The sequence below is a fragment of the Centropristis striata genome, chromosome 14 (assembly GCF_030273125.1).
Source record: "Centropristis striata isolate RG_2023a ecotype Rhode Island chromosome 14, C.striata_1.0, whole genome shotgun sequence".
Classification (NCBI taxonomy): Eukaryota; Metazoa; Chordata; class Actinopteri; order Perciformes; family Serranidae; genus Centropristis; species Centropristis striata.
In genome coordinates this window covers 7,960,528-7,980,614 of record NC_081530.1, presented here as the reverse complement: position 1 = coordinate 7,980,614, position 20,087 = coordinate 7,960,528, and the positions used below count along the sequence as shown (strand labels likewise).

The window sequence follows — 20,087 nt, the reverse complement described above, 5'->3', positions numbered from 1 at the left end:
GCCAATTGTTGAACTGTTTAGTCAGTGCTTTTTAGTAAATACTATTTATGCATTACTTTTAACCATTTCTTCCTTTTTTCATTTAATCATTTGGACGGCTTAGTAATTGCTTTTAGTCATTTAATTCTACCACAGTCATTTTTTTTGCTACCTGATTAAACTGCTGTGGTAACTTGTCAACTATTTTAAATGTACAACTTCTTGAGACCTTTCATGTCTTACAAAATTATCAATTTTTTTATTTTATTTAAATGACCTAGGCAGATCATGATGATTGGGAATGTTGCAAGGTCTGTATATGCATGAATTTCTCTTAATCATATTTAATTTGCAGTTCTTAGAATAAAAAGGTTAAGAACTTTTTCTTAACTTTTTCCCGTCGCTCGTCTCTCAGGATATGGGGAGTGCAGGTGGAGAGATAATGCATGAAATGTCCTCTGTAGTGAAATTAAGATTATTTTATGTTTCAATCTTGCATCTTAATTTGGCAGCCAGGGATTCTGCAAATGGCTTAACAACTTCCATTAGAACACCTTTGGCTCTAACTAAAAAGGCAACAGCATTGTGATAAAGACATTCCTTTTCAATTATTTGTACAGTTCTTGTTTCCCAGCTCATATTTTAATGATTACACTCCTTCACGCCAGTACTGTGCTGTCATCATCTCTTAATCCTGTGTGTGCTCCCTTTGAAGATGCATGCAAATCTTCCATTTCTGAGCAGCAAAAAATATAAAAACCAATATCTTTGAGACGGATCAGTTTCAAACTATTGCGAACTTAGCACTCCATTTATCCAAGGACTGTACCTTAGCCATTCTCTGCCACACACCCTCTCTAGCTGTGCCACTTGTGTACCCCAGGGCATCCTGTTCCTCTTTAATCCCTGTGCTGTGTGGCAGCCGCAGCAGCACTGTGTGGGAACAGACTGGAGCTGCATACAATAGACTCCCCGTGGTGGCCGAACGTCTTGTGCACAGCTCGGTTTGAAGCCCCACAGAGTTGTGGTACATGTGTAGGAAGACGCGGTCAGAGTTGGAGATTTCAATCGCTTGTTTACCAACTGTTCCCTGCCAGCTTCAGTCAGGCCCGGGAAAAGTCTATGGGGGTAGCTGAAATAATGGCTTGCTGTCGCTCAAATGCGCCCGTGGGAGCAGCAGGAACGTTATTATGAAAGACAGTTAGAACAGCCGGGGAAATTGAAGCTCAGATTTCAGCGACCTTCATTTTGCTGAAATTTGAACAGCTTTTTCACTATGACTAATAGGCTTTCAGTGCCAAGCCAAGGCACACCATCTTTTCTGCACTTCCACCTCGTCTGAAGTCTCTTTAGAGGCGAAGTTAGGCCTCTGGCTGTCCCTTTGGGAGGGGATAACGGCACCTACAGGACACTTTGATTTATTTTAAGCTGACAAACCCAATGAAGCTACAGCTCCAGACCCCCATGTGACCAGAATGAGCTATGAGCCACAACCAAACAATAGAAATGAATGGAATTCTCTTGTAGTGCCATGCACCTTGTTAGGTAGCATCTGTGCAGTACGAGACTACTCAATCAGTGTGATATAATCAAGATAACTGTGGATTTTTCCATATTCCAATAGAGTGCTGCAGGAATGAGTTAGCATTTTTGCACTTCCCTTATCTCGAAGTCAGTGTTTTTTTTAATGAGTTTTTGGTTCCATGTCTGAAATAAGGTCCTTGGTTAACACAGGCTTAAGTTTTCATGTATTGTTTTATGACATAAAACATGTCAGTAAATACCCCCTTTGTGAATTTAGAAGCTGTAGTATGATATTTTTTATTTTATAACATACTGGCATTGGATCGGTTCTCGGTATCGGCCAATACCCACAGCACAAGTATCAGAACATCTCTATGTAGATGTGCCTACTGGAATAAATGCAAAGATTTCAGAGACCTCCATCCATCTTCAGACTATTCACAGCAGGAGAATGAAAAACTGTAGTCACAGACAGAGCTGCTGCCTCTTGGGGATAAACAGCCACGCTACCTCGAAGTCTGAAACCACAGACGCCCCAAAGTTTACATAAAGGATTTTCAATCAGGGAGCAGAGCCCTGTTTGATGGTTTGCTTGCTGATGCAAATTCATTTATATGCCGCTAGAGATTCAGAAAAATCCAATCAGGGTTCTGTCTGCTTAGTCTAAAAAAAAAAGGTAAAGTTTGACTCTGCCTCACATACAACAGTGAAACTTTCCCCACTGTCACTGCCTGAACTTTTTCCTCAAATATTTTATCTTGGTTTTTCCTTCCAAACCTTTTTACCTCCACCTGAGTGATCACCAGCCCTTCTGATGCCGACATAGCCAAATGATCTAATCGTTTAATCTCTTTAAAGTCAGGAGGCAGTCTTCCATATAAATCACACTGAGCTGCTATTACACCAAGATTTCTCCCATCGGAGACGCAGCCTACAACTAGGAACAAGCTGGAGAGCGCAGATGTGACACGCCAATGATGTTCTCTTTAACCCTATCATCATAGAACTAAACTATCAATCTTCTTCACATTGTTTGATTGAACTTGACTCTGTTTGTCTCTGTGCATCATCCCAGTGGGGCTGGGATTTCAATCTATATTACAACGGAGTTACCCACTTGAAGGTGTGTTTGTAACTGATGATGTGCTTGTCTTAAGTTGACGTTTAAAAGCAGCGCCCTCTTTTCATTCATTCATTTGTCGAAGCCAATCCCAGCTGACATTGGGCGAGAGGCGGGGTACACCCTGGACAGGTCTCCAGACTATCACAGGGCTGACACATAGAGACAGACAATCACACTGACACCGGGCAATTTAGAGTCACCAATTAATCCTAAATGCATGTTTTTGACTATGGGAGGAAGCCGGAGTACCCGGAGAGAACCCACGCTGAAACGGGGAGAACATGCAAACTCCACACAGAAGAGCCGCAGGCGGGAGGCGAACTGGCGACCCTCTTGCTGTGAGGCAAGAGTGCTAACCACCATGTAGCCCCTCCCTGTTTTTGATGACGTTCAAAAGCAGCAACCTCTTTTTGATGACGTTGACAAGCAGTTCCCTCTTTTTGATGACGTTTAAAAGCGGCGCCATCTTTTTGACGTTTAAAAGCAGCGTCCTCTTTTTGATGATGTTCAAAAGCAGCACCCTCTTTTTGATTACGTATAAAAGTGGCGCCCTCTATTTGATGTCGTTTAAAAGCGGCGCCCTCTTTTTGATGACATTTTAAAAAAGCAGCGCCCTCTTTTTGATGACGTTTAAAAGCAGTGCCCTTTTTTTTTTATATCGTTTAAAAGCAGCGGCCATTTAAGCATGCTGCTGAAATGACGGTAAATGACAACAAAACCCATTTCACATCACAATAACTCACTTGGAGGGGGTTGGGCAAACTTTAACCTAACTTCAGACCATCTCAGGCCTGACGGCACAGCTGCCTTGGTTTGACTTCACTGGAAAAGCCCTAAAAATGTTATCTCACCTACCAAATTGCACAATTTCTCTACATCATGTGTGCCAGCCAACAATATCTATTATAATACAGCCTTATTTGGGTAACATAGAAAGTTAAAATTAAAAGTCAGCCGCACTGTGTTTGTCTTCTAAGTACAAACGTCCAGCTGTTTGATGGAGGTGCCTGGTGTGATAATGAAGTGCTGCTGCTATGAGAACAAATATGTGCTATGATGAAGCCAGGCTTGGAGCACATAAAGGGAACAGACAGAACAATAAGAAAAATGTACAGGGTGAGAATGTGTCCTGCTGACTAAACATCACTATGTTGAGTCACTGCAGAGAGCTACAATGTGAAGCTGTTCCACCTGACGGCTGCACACTGACACCAGTTTAGTGCTATATGTTTTTCTGTTGGCTCTCTGTAATTTACTGCATCTCAGATCCTGCATCCATCTTACAGACCTCACACTGGCCACAGCTGCTCCAGGCCTTAAGTGATGCCGCAGACCTAACCAATCCACAGCTCTGCTTCACTTCTTTATTTCTTCCTCTCAGTGTTTTCCTCCTTCTAACAGTACACTACAACATGCTTATCTTGGATACTTCCACGAACAGATCAATGGGCAGACGCAGGCCAGCAGAGCTGCGATCAAAGAACACGGTGTTCTGTCAATTGTAATGATGCTTGGCAGAGTTCACTGATCAATGACCATTTATGGAGGCGTCTAAAAGCTGGATCCAACATGTGGGCAAAGACCGAGCCAGCAGCACAACATCTGGACACTGAAGACAAGACAAGACAAGACGGTCCTCCTCTGATGCCAGAAACAGGCTGAAAGCCACAATGTTGGTGAAAAAATATATTCCCTCTGCTCTTGCTTTTTCACCCCTTTTTGTAAAAAATTATCCAACAAAAGGGAACAAAATAGTGCTTCAACACTAAGCCATCTAGTGTGCCGAAGTGAGTCCCAAGAGGAGAATTTATCATATATTAAAACCTGCTGAGACAAGTGTACTCTGTGCTTCTCCATCTCATACAAACATTGTTTTCTACTGCCATCTTGTGTCCATACCAGGAAAAAGCTCTTTCTTCACTGATATTATGTCCTAATTCCATAGTGCATACTTATTGTATACAGTGTTCACTTTATACTGATCCTTCATGTTTTTTTAATTTATTTTTTTTAATTTAGAATGGCAGCTGTAACAAAGAAATGTGATGGTCAGCCAATATTTTGGCTGAATTTAGAAAGTTTTTTTCACTGGCAATGTTGTCAGAGTTCAATATCTTCCGACACATGATTACTACAACCAATTATATTTGGTAGGGGCACAGACGAAATGATGCATCCAAAAGTTCGGAAGGCACAAACAGATTCCATACGCTTTATGATTGACCCTTGAAAAGGGAAAGTATACAGTATATACACTACTGCTCATAAGTTTGGAGTCACTTAGAAAACGTCTGTTGTTTTCCATGAAAACAAACTGTTGTATTCATGAAATGAGTTACAAAATTAATCAAAATATAGTAAAGACATTGACAAGGGTAGAAATAATAATTTGTACAAATCTCCAACTTTCACTTCTTGATACTCAACCAGCCTGAGGGAGGATCATTTTATTACTTCTCAATTCAGCACAAAACAGTTTCCAGCTGTGCTAACATAATGCACACGTGTTTTAATAATCAATCAGCCTTTCAACACTATAAATGTGGATTAACACAATGTGCTACTGGAACACAGGAGTGATGGTTGCTGACAATAGATAATATTATTATAATAGTTCATAAGAAAATCAGCTGTTTCCAGGTTTAATAGTCATTTACCACATTAAGAATGTCTGCGCTGTATGTCTGTTATTTACGTTTTTAAAAAAAATGCGTTTCTTACAAAAATAAGGACATTTGACCCCAAACTGGGTTTGATTTTGAACCAAATTTCAAATGCTCTAGAATCTGGGATAGGGCAAGAATGGCGATATGGACTCATTCCAAGGACCATGAAAATGTGAGTAAAAGGGGTTTATATGTGGCCATTTTGTTTCTTCCTAATTGCCTTAACTTGTTAGTATCATCACTAAATTATTGCTTTCGTTGTCAATAAGAAAAATGAGAAATATCACTAGCCTTATCCTTAAATTAGGCACCAGCGTTATGTTTAAACTGCATTATCCTACGCAATGCATGTCTATAGAGTTACATTTATGCAGACTCCTTGAACATGATCAAATTATTCATGGCAAGAACAATAACAATAGCTCCACACAGAAAAACAGTTTGGTACACCCCACCCCGTAGATTTCATGACATATCCACAACCAGAGGAACATTGGGCTGAAATCAAGTGTAGTTCAAAGAACAATTTTAAGAAGGAGGTTAGAAGACAACATCAATTTGCATAAAACAGCCATTAAACAAAAGATGCTTTACATTCACATTTCAGGACAGAATAAAGTAGGCATGCACCAGTTTAAAGGAGAGTTTTACTGATACCAATACCAGTAGCGCCTAAAATGCAGAATCGAATAACGTTTGGTAAGCAACTGTAACAATCTATGCACCGATTCGATACAAGGTTCTGTCTGTAATTTATATTTATTAGAGGTGGGGAAAAAAAACGATACAGCATAGCATCACGATATTTTGCGTGGCAATATAATATCGATTCAGTGAGCTCACTCAGTGCGTTTACATGCAGTTCGAGCTATGCTTAAAAATCGATATTGGCATCTAATCTGACTTCTGTCCTTGTCCCAGTTTACATGCAACTAAGAAAATGTAATAACTGACGGGAACGTGTCCTCCTCCTCAACACTAGTTGGCGATATACGTCGTTTCAGCAGGTTAATACGGTCCCCTTAACGGTCCCCCTTGACCTCAGTGCGATACTTTGTGCCGTCGCTACTGACCGGCTAATGAGCGAGCGGCTAATGTGCGAGGAGCTAATACGATCGGCTTTCTTGGATGTTTTTGTTCCGGGGTCATACGCCAGCGCGGGGGTGGAACAGGCGCACAATATATTGTATCACAATACTCATCATATCGCAAAACGCTAAAAAATCGCAATAATATCGTATCGTGACTCAAGTATCGGGATAAAATTATTTGGCGGGGCCTATGGTGATTCCCACCTTTAATAATTACAAAAATTATATATATATATATATATATCAATATCATAATCATTCTTTTATAATGTATAATAATGTTAAATATTCTCTAATAAAGTTATTTGTTCAAGAAGGCAGCCTCGTCTAAGAGATTAGTTTTACAATATTGGTGCAAAATCTGTGCACAATCCCCATTGAAAAGGTCATTCCAGTGCAAAAATTCACTATATCAGCTGCAATATCAGTAACATATGAATTTTTCTCTATAGTTGACATTGCTATTAGAAACAAAAATTCAATAACAGCCTTGCTCTACTTGGTATCGTCTAAAACACATGGTTAGGTATCAAAATCAGTATTAAACACATTAAAAAACACATTTGATTTTAGAGCTTACATCAAACAATACTTCCAAACCGCAAGAAACAACAGCATGAAGTTAGACAACTTCAAGATGTCAGTAAAAGGCTTAAGACTGGAATATCAACAGGTTAGTCGAGTGTTAATCACTGATTAATAACTTATCTATGCGAGTTTAGAACTTAAACTGTCATTTTAAAACCACAAACAATACATGCAAAATCACATTCACACATTTCAGTGAAAGCAGATCTTTCATTTGTTCTGACGATGTGAAGTGTAACATGCACTGAAAGCAGTGGCTACAATGGACGGACAGCAATATGTACTGTTAATCACACATGGATGCAACAACAGGACTACATGCGGGTGAAATGGGCTCATGCTTCATCCAGACATGTGGTAAAAGTGTTAGTCATCAGTTAGTGTTGGCTGGGCTGGAGGGAGAGCCACACTGGGTCATCATGCACAAGACACAGAGATGGAGAGGCAGATGAACTACAACTGATGTTTCATGGCAGACACAGTAAGTTCTGTACATACCCAGAAAGAGCCTCTTAGGGATTCTGATCTCCTCGTCCTTACTGTCTGTCGCTACAGACACAAAATAAAAAATAAAGGAGAAGAAAAAAAAAACAGGAAAAGGAAAGGAAAGAAAAAAGAGCTTGGTTTTCTTCATGAACTTGGGAGTGACTTTGTAATATTGTCACAGTAAGTCAGTCATTTCAGGTTATTATGAGTAATCAATGAGCCCGCAAAACCACTCCAGGATTAGTTACTGATCACCAACAAGTCTTCCAACACTGCAAAAAAGTGTTGTCTACAAACAAGATAAAAACACTAAATCTGAGGGAAATGATCTTGCTGCATGGACAGATAATTTCACTTGATAAGATTTCTTAAATTAAGATTTTTAATCTAGAAATAAGCATGTTGAAAACTTAAAATAAGAAATAAACTCTTAAAACAAGATAAATTATGTAACACTTCTAAATCTAAAGGTTTTTTTTAATCTTGGTAAGAAACAAATAATTTGCAGTGCACTCTGGTCGGGCCAGTTCATCGCTGCTTGCAGCTTTAATTTATCTTGATTTAATAATCTTAATTTAAGAAATCTTGTAAAGTGAAATTATCTGTCCATGCAGCAAGATCATTTCCCTCAGATTTAGTGTTTTTATCTTGTTTTTAGACACCATTTTTTGCAGTGAACCCATAGAACCCATGGACTCCATTAATAATGGACAACACATCCACACTTTCTCCCACTGCACAAAAGAGAAGTTAAAACATCCCACATATGGGTTCAACCATCTTGCACTTCTGACATCACCTGGAGCCTGAGTCTGTGCAGTGGAGATCAGCTGGTGGAGGATTTATTTTTAATTAACTTTGACATGTACTATGATTTTTTTGTTTGGCCCATGTCCCATCCGTTAATATGACCTATACTGCAGCCAGCCACCAGTGAGCCAACAAGAAGTTTTGCCTTCACTTCTTTATATAGACTGTGATACGACCATATATATTTTGTTGCTTCCTACCTTCTATTTTCTCTGCAATTGCACAAAAGGGTTTGCTCAATAAGAGCCCCTACTGGTGTCAGAAAATCATCTTGTCCATTGACCTTAACGTAACAGTTGCATTTACACATGAGGTTGGTCTTATGGGGTTATTTTTTGGGGGGGGAAGATCTCCTGATTACAGTGATTCCATTAATCTGTCAATAGCTTTCGAAAGGTTCACTGTGAAAAAACAAACTGTTGTTTTAACGGTAAAAAAAACGGCAGCTGTGTTTGCCAGAACTTTACCGTAATAAATACGGTGCAACTTTTTGTAATATTACGGTAAAATTATATTAACACTGTTGATTTCACATTTAAGATTGTAATTTCATTCCATATTTTACCGTAAAAAATAAAAAAAAGTTTTTCGCTGTTCTGCCATACAATTGACAAGAAATACTTTATAAATGCTGCATGAATTAAAGATTTGACCATAAAACAAACATTTTTTACAGTGTAGAAGTGTTTGTTCAAGTATCCCTGGCATCTTTGCACCTTGAAGGCCCTGAAAACACATTCTCATTGTCTTTATACTACAAGTGATGTGGTCCTGCATAAAGAAACATATTTCTGCCAAATTTAGAACAGTTCAGATTTTTTCAGGTGAGAGATTTCTCTATTTGTGTCTTTGTTCATGCTTCCTAATGCTTTGAAATGAGCAGGGCGCAGTGGGGAAAAAGTTATGTCAACAATCAAAACTAAGGCTGTTTGCTTTTGTTGACCAGGTCACTGTTAGTAAATCAATAAATAGCAAACAGTTCTGAAGAGTTTTTGAGTCAGAAATTATTAATTGTAGATTTTTAAAGTTTTCCAGCATGGTCTCCTAAAAATGATGTTCTAGTACAACAAAACTGCATTGTGAATTACGTTTTGAGAGAGTTATATTTTTACCTCAGGAGAAAATGGGTTGGACTTATACAACTAGAAAACCACTGTTTGTGTCCGGTGTGGAACCCAAAGTCTGTGTTGAATTATTTTTATAAAGTAACAATATGAACCCTTGAGTTTGACATTTTGGCTGTGTACGCCTTGTTTTTTCACAACCAGAAGTGACCAGTTTGATGAGATTCTAAAGCTGGGGAAGAAGAGTTTCCAGCTAATGCTAGCACAATCATGAATTATCTTTCATTAACTAAAAACACACTATGAAAAGATTTAAGACAAAAATACACAATGCACCTACTTAGATAAGATACTTAACTTAAATCAAACCAAACCAGAAACTTACCTTACTCATGTTAGTGACTTATGTTACATATTTTAACTTATTTTACTTACTTTAACCCAATTAAATCAAGTAGTTTTGCTTCCTAAACCTAATCAAGTAGTTTTGCTACCTAAACCTAACCAAGTAGTTTTGCTTCCTAAACCTAATCAAGTAGTTTTGCTACCTAAACCTAACCAAGTAGTTTTGCTTCCTAAACCTAACCAAGTAGTTTTGCTTCCTAAACCTAACCAAGTAGTTTTGCTTCCTAAACCTAACCAAGTAGTTTTGCTTCCTAAACATAACCAAGTAGTTTTGCTTCCTAAATCTACAAAGTAGTTTTGCTTCCTAAACCTAATCAAGTAGTTTTGCTTCCTAAACCTAACCAAGTAGTTTTGCTTCCTAAACCTAACCAAGTAGTTTTGCTTCCTAAACCTAACCAAGTAGTTTTGCTTCCTAAACCTACAAAGTAGTTTTGCTTCCTAAACCTAACCAAGTAGTTTTGCTTCCTAAACCTAACCAAGTAGTTTTGCTTCCTAAACCTACAAAGTAGTTTTGCTTCCTAAACCTAACCAAGTAGTTTTGCTTCCTACACCTAACAAAGTAGTTTTGCTTCCTACACCTAACAAAGTAGTTTTGCTTCCTAAACCTAATCAAGTAGTTTTACTTCCTAAACAGTATCGAGTAGTTTTGTTTCAACTTCAACGCTAACCACCTGCTCAAAACTTTGACCGTATCCGGGAAAAAATACATTTTACTCAAAATGGAAATGAGAATCAATAATTGTTTTGTGGGAACATCATTTTTATATCAGAGTTTTTAGGGCAATAGTAAGTGTTCAACTTTTTGGTAATACAATTTTTCTACAATAATACACTTATTTTTAAACCTCACATTGACTTAAAGAAGTTATTCCTCCCAGCCAAAAAACAGACTGGCACATAACCCCCTTGGAAAGTAGAAATTTGATTTTGTCTGAATTAAACAAACAGATAACTTGATAAAAAGTGAGCTCCAGGGGCTACTGTAATCATATTTTTTTGGACAAATACAAGAGTGAAAAACATCTTTCTCATGTAAAGCACAAGTAACTAGATACTGAGCCTGGGACATTAGTGCTCATTATTAAAGTGTCTTCCACTCCCCTGTCTTCAGACTGCCACAGGGAAAGGAACCATAGCTGAGCACCCATTAGAGTATTAGAACATTAGGAGCAGACCTTACCACGGCATGCAACACGTCATACTGGCTAATGACTTACAAAACCACAGAGAGCTGTGGTGTGCAGGAGGATGTACACAGAAAAACAGGATCCAGTGTGTCAACAAGTAGGGTGTTGAGCAACTTTATAGGGCTGTTGAGTACACTGTAAAGAATTTACTGTGATTTTTACAGTAAATTATTGGCAGCAATTAACAAGTTACTTACTGTAATTATTATTTACAGTAGAACTACTGTATTTTTATTTACAGTACTGTTTTTATACATAATACATAATCTATTTCGCCGGTCAGTTAGCCCATTTCACTGAGCCAACAGCAGGCAAGGCTCGGTACAACATCTGCCATTCTCTGGTGAGCTGCTGCTGATACCGGAAAAAAGAAAAACACATCAAATATGTGGATCATCTGAGGCGCCACCACCTCCAGGCCTAGAACAAAATACACATTGTTTGCTATCCAACTGTTGACATGTTTTGTTTGTTTTGTTAATAAATGTTTCTTTTTTTGTTTAAATTGAGACTTGTGTAACATTTGGTATCATTGTGTCATTTTTATCATTTAAATGGAGGGAGAAAAGGCAATATCGGCTTCAAGAATCGGCCCAAAAATAATCGGCAGCACATATCGGGGATCGGTTAAGACTGATGTCAAAATAATCGGTATCGGCATTAAAAAACTCATATCGGTCGACCACTAGTTTTAATGCAGTTTTGTTGTATGGGAATGTGTTTTTAGGAGAAAGAGTTGTTAGGGGCACATGATAATCAGATGGATTTGAATCAATTAATACAATCTAGTGTTGAAAGTACCTAATATGTTTCATTTAACAGAATAGTAAAAAGCTGCCTATGTAAATCTCTAAATCTATATTTCCCCTTTTAACATATTATAATTCTGGACCAACAAATCAATCATCTGTCAGCATTCTTTGACAGGTACCAGTCTATTTATGGAAAACTGGTTGTGGTAGTGAACACATTTTTGATATATATATCATGATTTGTGATGCAAAGATTCCAACGAATCTGGTCATTTAAAAGAAACCTAAATAAGCAGTTCATCCAACAGTTTTGATGTGACGTATGAAGCCAGTGTCATTTCTTTAGGAGGAGGATTTTTAAGAATGTTTTGAATAATCTCTTCAACAAACCTGAACATCCTGTCACAGGCGATAACCATCTGTAGTTCAGTTCACTTTCAGTTTGCAACAAGTGTTGAAACAGGTTTAACTGGATTATTCAAACATCCCCGTTTAAAGGTGTCTCACACAAAGGAGAGGTAAGGGGACCTGTTAACAACATGCTCACACACTCTCATTGCACAATCATTCACACTCTAACATTTCTTACAAACACTCGCACATGCACCTACCTACGCACATTCACTCTCGCTTGCTCTCAGATATTTTTATATTCTCGTACACAATAACAACTCCATCACACATTCTCTCACCCATAGTTCACATACACTCCCACAAACACTCTCGCTCTTCTAAGCACTAAACGCGAAGCGGAACACACAGTAAACTGAGGTAAAACTGAGCTTTATCTGAACTGCAAAGAGGCCCTGCGGAGGGTTTCTGACCTATGAAGGAGCGTCTCTTGGTGTTGAGTTCAGTGGCCATGCGGACGCTGGTGCACAGGCTCAGCATGATGAGCATGGTAGCGATCATGATGATGCTCTGCCACAGCAGTAGAGTCTCGAAGTAGCGGCCAAATCTGGTGGAAAAAAACACGGTGAACTTACTATGTAAAACGTAGCAGGCATGAAATACAGTGACCTTTCTCAGGGAGGAATACTAAACATGCTTTGAATGTTTTTGTAGTTCTCTTACAGAATCTGTGCTGCAGCAAAGACAGCGCAATACAATTATGGTACTTTGCTGCAGCAACTTGTAAAGTGTTTTTAACTTCCAGGAACATACTACAGAAGAAAAAGTATCACAGAAGGTTCACACGAATGCTCTCTTTAAAGTACCTGCCACATTAGATTAGTTATATATATATATATATATATATATATATATATATTTTTTTTTTACAGCCCCTCTTATCAAGGACCTATGAGCCTTTGGCATTTACATGAGAGGATTTTGAGTTTTTCCCAGATATTTAAATAAAAATGAATCTATTGTTTCAAATAAAGAAAACAATAAATATCATGTGAGGATTTTAAAATAAAGGTGTAACTTTAAGATGATAATATGTATTGAAATTTTGATTTTTGGCACATTGAGCATTCAACATATATTGATAAAGATCAATGTATTGCTATTACCTTACAAAAAGTATTTTGTTGCTACTGGATGAGATTGACCAGATGGGTTATGTTGATAGAATGCAGGTCTATACGAAATAACCATTTGGTAAAGCATATTGTTGTATACTTCATATTAGAAAAACAGCACCTCTATGGTTCACTCCTGCTTCGCTCAAAAATCAGAACACAAAGAGTCGTTCAAATTACGCAAATATTGCTGTATGGCAGTTCGGCCACTGGTTTTTCGGCATCATGATAGAAATAATATAGAACATGTTTTATTCCATTTCGATGACACCCATTGTCACAACACCCTAACATCATAACATCATAATTACAATCATATTCAGACTGTACTTTATTTTTTTATCACTGGCTTCATTATTAACTAGCTTGCTGTTTGCAAATTACTTTATCAGCTAATATTACAAAACATCCAATGCCAAACCCATGACACATAGCTAAGTTACAGCTAGCTGGCTAACCTTAGCTGAGCCTTGCCTTAGCCGCCCCTGTTTTGCATCACTCTTGGCTAGTAGAAAGAGGTTAGGGTTAGGGTTTAGCGTTTCCATTAGTGGCCGCTGGGAAAGTTTCAGGCCACACCCTCTCAAATGGCCACTCACTCGATGTGTCTCCATTACAAAAAAAGGCCCCAGAAGGATGTACGAGACTCTTGAGGTGACGTACGGTCTTCGATCGTCGCATCATCACTTAGCGACAGTATCGACATTGACGTCACATACACGACGGATTTTATTCGCCAAAGGTAAACAATAAGGAAGGAGACGCTGAGATGGAAGGAGCAGAGCTTGCTGCGTTTCTTGTCGCTGTGTTCATGCACATGGCGGTGATTATTATGGATGAATTATTGTTGTGGCTACTCGCTACTTTGCCGGCTTTTAAAAATGGCACGTCTTGTTGTGGCACAATCCATTCCCTCAATGGCAACACAGGGCATTTAATACATGCAAATTCTTTCACATTATACCTTTAACTTGTGTAAATGGAAATTTGTGACAGTGGTTACTCTTTTGGTCATAATCACTGTTCAAAAAGACAATCTCTTTAGGCCAAATGTCAGACAATTTCACGGTGATTATTTAAACATAACTCTTGATCCATAATATGTAGTCTTATAAGGCTTATCTTATAAGCAAAAAAGTATTTAATTGGCAGATTTTTGAATGGGGATCGGTCAGAAGCTGGTCAGGTGTAAGTTGACAGGAAGTGATTTGTTACTTTTTTTTTTTTTTTTTTTTTTTATTATAACTTTGTTTCACAAACATCAAAAATATACAATTCATTACAAAAGAATTTCACATGTATAATCTACGCCGGGGGGAAGGGCTTACAATAATATGTTTAATAGTTCACAAATATCAACTGTTTTGATAGCTTTTTGGTTATTGGACAATTTAATAGAGGCGATGTACTGCCTGAGCTCATGGTGAAAGGCAACAAAAGATGGTTTTCTTCTAGCAAATTTGCATTTATGAATATGAAATTTCGCCATCAGTATGATCAGGTTTCTAATAAATATTTCGTTGAGTTTTTCTTTATTTTTGTCAAAGAGCCCAAATAGTACATCCCTCCAAAACAACTTAAAATCTTTATAAACATTTCTTGCAATAAAGTTACAAATCTCAATCCAAAGACCTTGGACAAAGGGGCAGTACCAAAATAAATGAGTGACAGTTTCAGTATTTTCAGAACAGAAAGTGCATTAGTGATTTGTTACCTGAAGAGTATCCGTAGGATGTTTGCCACCAGGAGGACCAGGCACACATATGTGGAGAAGCCCTCTGCATTCTGGGTCCGGCGGATGTCTCTGTACTGGGGGATGTAGGGCACCACCCCACCAAACACCATGGCACCAGCAGCGACCCACGAAACCAGGTTGTGAAACACAAACACAATCTGGTCAAACACCTCATCTTCCATGTTCAGCTGCGCACTAGTCCACCTAACACCTTGGCCAGAAGTTGTGAAGTGATGTCAGCTGGCTGTCTCTCGCTCAGTGGAGACTATGATGAGGTGTCTGTCCTCTGGTTCCTTGTTGTCACTTTGTAAAAAGACACACATCCGTGTTTTCATGCATAGTCCTGACACGGATTATAGAGACAAAGAGGCAGCTAGTGCCACGCCATCACAAGTCAAAGAGAGAGAGGAACGACGAGCCGAGTGGTAACGTTACAGTAACATCTGAGAACAATAACCCACACAGTAAGAACATCAATATGTTAGCTACTACCGACAGAACAACGCTCACTGAAGGCAGCGGCTGTGTTTCAGTGGAGGAGACAGACGGCTGTTAATCTCTGATTCAACACTTCTGTTGATGCTAGCTGGCGTTGTTTGAAAAGGCTAAGCTAAACTCAGGAGAAGAAACTCCCGAGGTTCCTGAAATTGTATAAAAAGCCCTTGAAATCTTGTGGAAACTTGGAATAAAATAGCTTTTTTTCCGCTCAGAGTCCCTAAATGACAATAGTTTCCTCACTGACTGGCCCACTGTGTTTCTATTCTATGCGGTCAAGCCCACACTTCCTGAAACGTAATGCGTGACGTGTTACGACAAAGATGTTCGACTCAGTCAAGATAGTTCACTACAACTCAAATAACCTAACCCTAACCCAATACTGACGGTGACAGCCAGCTCGGGACCAAGGTTATAACAGTTTGGGATTTTTCATTAGTTTTTAATTTCGTTGTGATTGTGTTTTTGCTAGTTTTAATTAGGTTTTATTTTGGGGAGAATGCTTAGTTTTAATTTAGTTTTTATTAGTTTTAGTGTTAGTTTTTTTTTTTGTAATGGGGTATTTGTTGGGTTTCAGATTTTAAAAAGTCACAATAAATGTTGCCTTTATTTCACTTGTCTTATCTATCTCAGCCCCAATAAGTTTATTAAGTCATAAAACCAGATGGATAGATTTAATATCAACCAAAATGGTTTACGTATGAAAAAAATTGACAAAGACGAAACAAAGGACATTTTCACTATAATTTTAGTTAGTTTTGTAACCACAAAATACAGTTTCAGTTAGTTATCTTTTTTTTGAAGAACTCTCATTTTTATTTTATTTCAGTTAACGAAAATGTTTTTTCAATTATAGTTTTCATTATTTCGTTAGTTTTCGTTAACTATAATAACCTTGCTCGGGACAAGGATTTTTTAAACGTACGGCTAGACTGTGTCAACTATGGATATACATGAATATATACATGGTTTACCAGCAAAACACATTATTGAATGTACTATATGATATAGTCATCTTGTTGGATAGCTAATCTATCAGCAGCCAACTCCACTGGTTGGTTGGTTGGTTGGTTGGTTGGTTGGTCTGTTGCAGTGGTGGAAGAAGTATTCAGATATGTTACTTAAGTAAAAGTACTAATACCAGACTGTGAAATGGCTCCACTGCAAGTAAAAGTCCTGCATTCAAAACTTACTTAAGTACGAAAGTATCAGCATCAAAATGTACTTGAAGACTAAAAACTAAAAGTACTTGTTATGCAGAATGGCCCCATCAGATTGTTTTATATATTTTAAATACATTATTGGATTTTACAATATTATTATTGATGCATTTATATAAGCAGTGTTTTAATTGTTTCAAGTTAAGTTAGGGGTCATTTAAACTACTTAATAATGAGGTTTAATTTAAAAAAGAACATGTTTTCATGTTAAATCTCGACCTGAAAAGTAACTAAAGCTGACAGCTAAATATAGTGGAGTAGGTCAATACCAATATCAATATCAATAGTACAATATTTCCCTCACAATGTGGGAGTATAAAATAACATTAAATGGAAATACTCAAGTAAAGTACAAGTACCTCAAAATTGTACAGTGCTTGAGTAAGTGTACTTAGTTACATTCCACCACTGGTTGGTTGGTTGATTGATTGATTGATTGATTGATTGATTGATTGATTGATTGATTGATTGATTGATTGATTGATTGATTGTCCTGCACCATCGGGTGCTCAGCCTATATTGGCTTTCTAGACATTAGACACCAACAGCGTTGAGGATGGATCGTTATTGCAAAACTTTCACGAAAGGATCCGTTAGGAATTGAATTTATAAATGCTGCTCTGCAGGAATATTTATCTGCCTACCTCAATTGCCAGTGGTAAGGTACAAGTTCTTAACTGAACGTAAAAGACCATAGTCATTTTAAAATGACATAAAAGGACCTCTGCCCTATTTGTAAATTACATTTAGTTATGGCCCATTATAGCTCCTTTTCCTCCCTGGGGCCCCCATACTGGATTACTTTGGCCTTGCTGCAGGCAATAAATATTGTATTATAGAAAGGAAATAGAAAGCAAAGAATTCCCCTCTGCCTGTGTTATGCTCTGATGGTTGGGCTTCATCTTAAATATTTCATGCAACCTGGTTTATTTTAGTTGACTTATTACTCAGCACATAACACTAGTGCAAGTACACTGAATGCTGCACTCCAGATTAACTGTCCTTCTTAATCATATTACACAGTTTAAATTTAATTTATTCAGCAGGAGTGACTGTCACTGACACTAAATCCAGATTATACAGATTTATAAAAGGTTTAATGGAAGTTATGTAACCTTGGTGGCAGACAGCCTCTCATCTCTCATCTGTCCCTATGATCCAGGATGATCTCTTATATAAAAACCAAAGCTCAGTGTGGAAAGAGAGAATTATTCCTGCTTCTCTGCAGCACAAACACTGTGACCTGCCTGACAGGACAAACCGGTCTACAAAGAGTTAATAAAAATGCCCTGCCCCTATGCAACTGTGCATACATCCAGACGGATGTCAAAGTCAAGCTAGTCCAACTAAGTTAATAAGAGACCGGACGTTCAGTAGAGTGAACCTTCACAATAAAAGCATAAAACCTGAAAAACGTTATTTTTTTTTTTTACCCATGAAAACTTAATTCAGAATTTTGATGTAATCATTTAATTGATTCACAAGACAAAAAAGTGTTCTCAAGTGAATAATTACATTCCCATACAAATCATATAGATAGAAAATCTTTCCTGCCACATGCCATCACACTGTACAATAACAGCTAAAAGTCTGGTCATGACATACAGTCCCTATGCACTTTGTGTTTTTTATGCACACTGTTCACTGTACCTTATTTGTTTCATGGCACCTATATTTTTATACTGTATATTTATATTTTATTCTGCACTAGAATCCATACTCCTTCTTTAGACATTTTTATTTTTATTGTATTTTATTGCTTGAAGTATGCTTAGGTTGTTATTTTAATTGTGTTGTTATTGAATCTGTGTGTAATGCTGCTACTAGCATTACACACATCTATCTATCTATCTATCTATCTATCTATCTATCTATAATATTTTATATATTTACTACTGTTTTGTTTGAAATTCCCATTTGTTATTATAGACACATTTACCAGCCTCAAGAAAAGATTAAATGTAATATAATCAAACCTTAAGTAACCAACCAACCTACAGACTGAAATCTTAAAACCTTGAGGTTCGGGGTCCCATTTATTTTCCTTTGGAAAGTGCAATAGTATGACATGCCCCTAAATTGACTGGTATGTTTGGTGATAGATTTTGTCTGTTTGTTTTAAAGCACATGATAAGTTGGAATAGTTAGTGAAGAAACTAAATATAAAACTCATCGCCTCTTTGAGTGACACTTACCGGTATCACTGTGATTTACTGGTTCCTACAACCTTGAATTTTAACTATAATGGGGATATGAATGCATATTAATATTATATAACTTCATATTTATTCATCCATCCATCCATCCATCCATTTTCTTATCCGGGGCCGGGTCGCGGGTCACTTCATATTTATATATAAACTAACTTTCTAATTTAATAACTTTCCCTTTTTTTAAGGGGAGCTGTTATCACAGCAGTTTATAACTTCAGTGCAGAATACTCATATTACGGAAGTATAATGAATTCATTTAATGAGAAAAATATTCACCGTTTTTCTGAATAATTAGAGAGTTGTATCAGAATTTTTTAAAAAGTCCTCTTGTTTTTCTGAATTAATGACACGATAAGGTTATAATAGTTTTGGTTTTTTAATTAGTTTTAGTTTTAATTTCATTGTGAATTTTTGTTTTCAAATTCAGTTACATTTATTTAATTTTTAGGGTGATTTTGCTAGTTTTTATTAGTTTTTATTTTTGGGAAAATGCTTTTTTATATGTTTTTGTGTTAAAAAACAAGAAAAAAGTGCTCAAGTCACAAAACAAAAAAGTCACAATAAATGTTGCCTTTATTTCCTTTTATTATCCATCTCAACCCTAATAAGGTTATTAAGTCATAAAACCAGATAGATTAAATAGATTTCATATCAACCAAAAAGGTTTACGTATGAAAAAAGTTGACAAAGACAAAAACGAAGGACATTTTTACTATAATTTTAGTTAGTTTTAGTTAGTTTTGTAACCACAAAATACAGTTTCAGTTAGTTATCGTTTTTTAAAAAACTCTTTTCAATTCTAGTTTTCCTTATTTCGTTAGTTTTCGTTAACTATAATAACCTTGTGACACAATTATCTCATTAATTCAGAAACATTTAAATAATTAGTAGAATTTTCTGTTCAATGCGTTGCCAAGCGACCTTTATTTTGAAAGGATGAACACTACAAGAGGAAGTGACATTGTTTTTACTCTGTCGACTCAACTTACCGCAAAGTTATGGGAGTCACTCGAGTCACTGCCAACGCTTCTGAGGGGAAACTGAGTGAAGGATTTTACAGTCGTTGTCACAGCCACAAACAACTCTAGTCAGGCTGTATGGCCGAGGGCGGAATCCCATCGAAACATTAGAGTGTTGTTGAAGAAAAGATGTCAAAAACAGACAGCAAAGCCGCTAAAGACATGACAGAGGCGGTAAGTTTGCCTGATGTGAGCTTAAATCCCACT

General features: G+C 37.3%; 1 protein-coding gene across 2 annotated transcripts in view; it reads right to left on the bottom strand.

Moving 5' to 3' along the window:
* LOC131985570 (solute carrier family 66 member 2) overlaps window positions 1–15,838 on the bottom strand; it is a 42,716-nt gene extending 26,878 nt beyond the window's left edge. The window contains exons 1-3 of one of the 2 annotated variants that reach the window (XM_059350751.1): window positions 14,913–15,838; window positions 12,500–12,633; window positions 7,470–7,520 (exon numbers count right to left, since the gene is read on the bottom strand). In XM_059350751.1, coding sequence (XP_059206734.1) covers window positions 7,470–7,520; window positions 12,500–12,633; window positions 14,913–15,115 — 388 coding nt within the window. In that variant the 5' untranslated portion in view covers window positions 15,116–15,838. The remainder of the gene's footprint in view (window positions 1–7,469; window positions 7,521–12,499; window positions 12,634–14,912) is intronic. The other variant, XM_059350752.1, reaches the window with a different exon arrangement.
* Window positions 15,839–20,087: the final 4,249 nt, after the last annotated feature.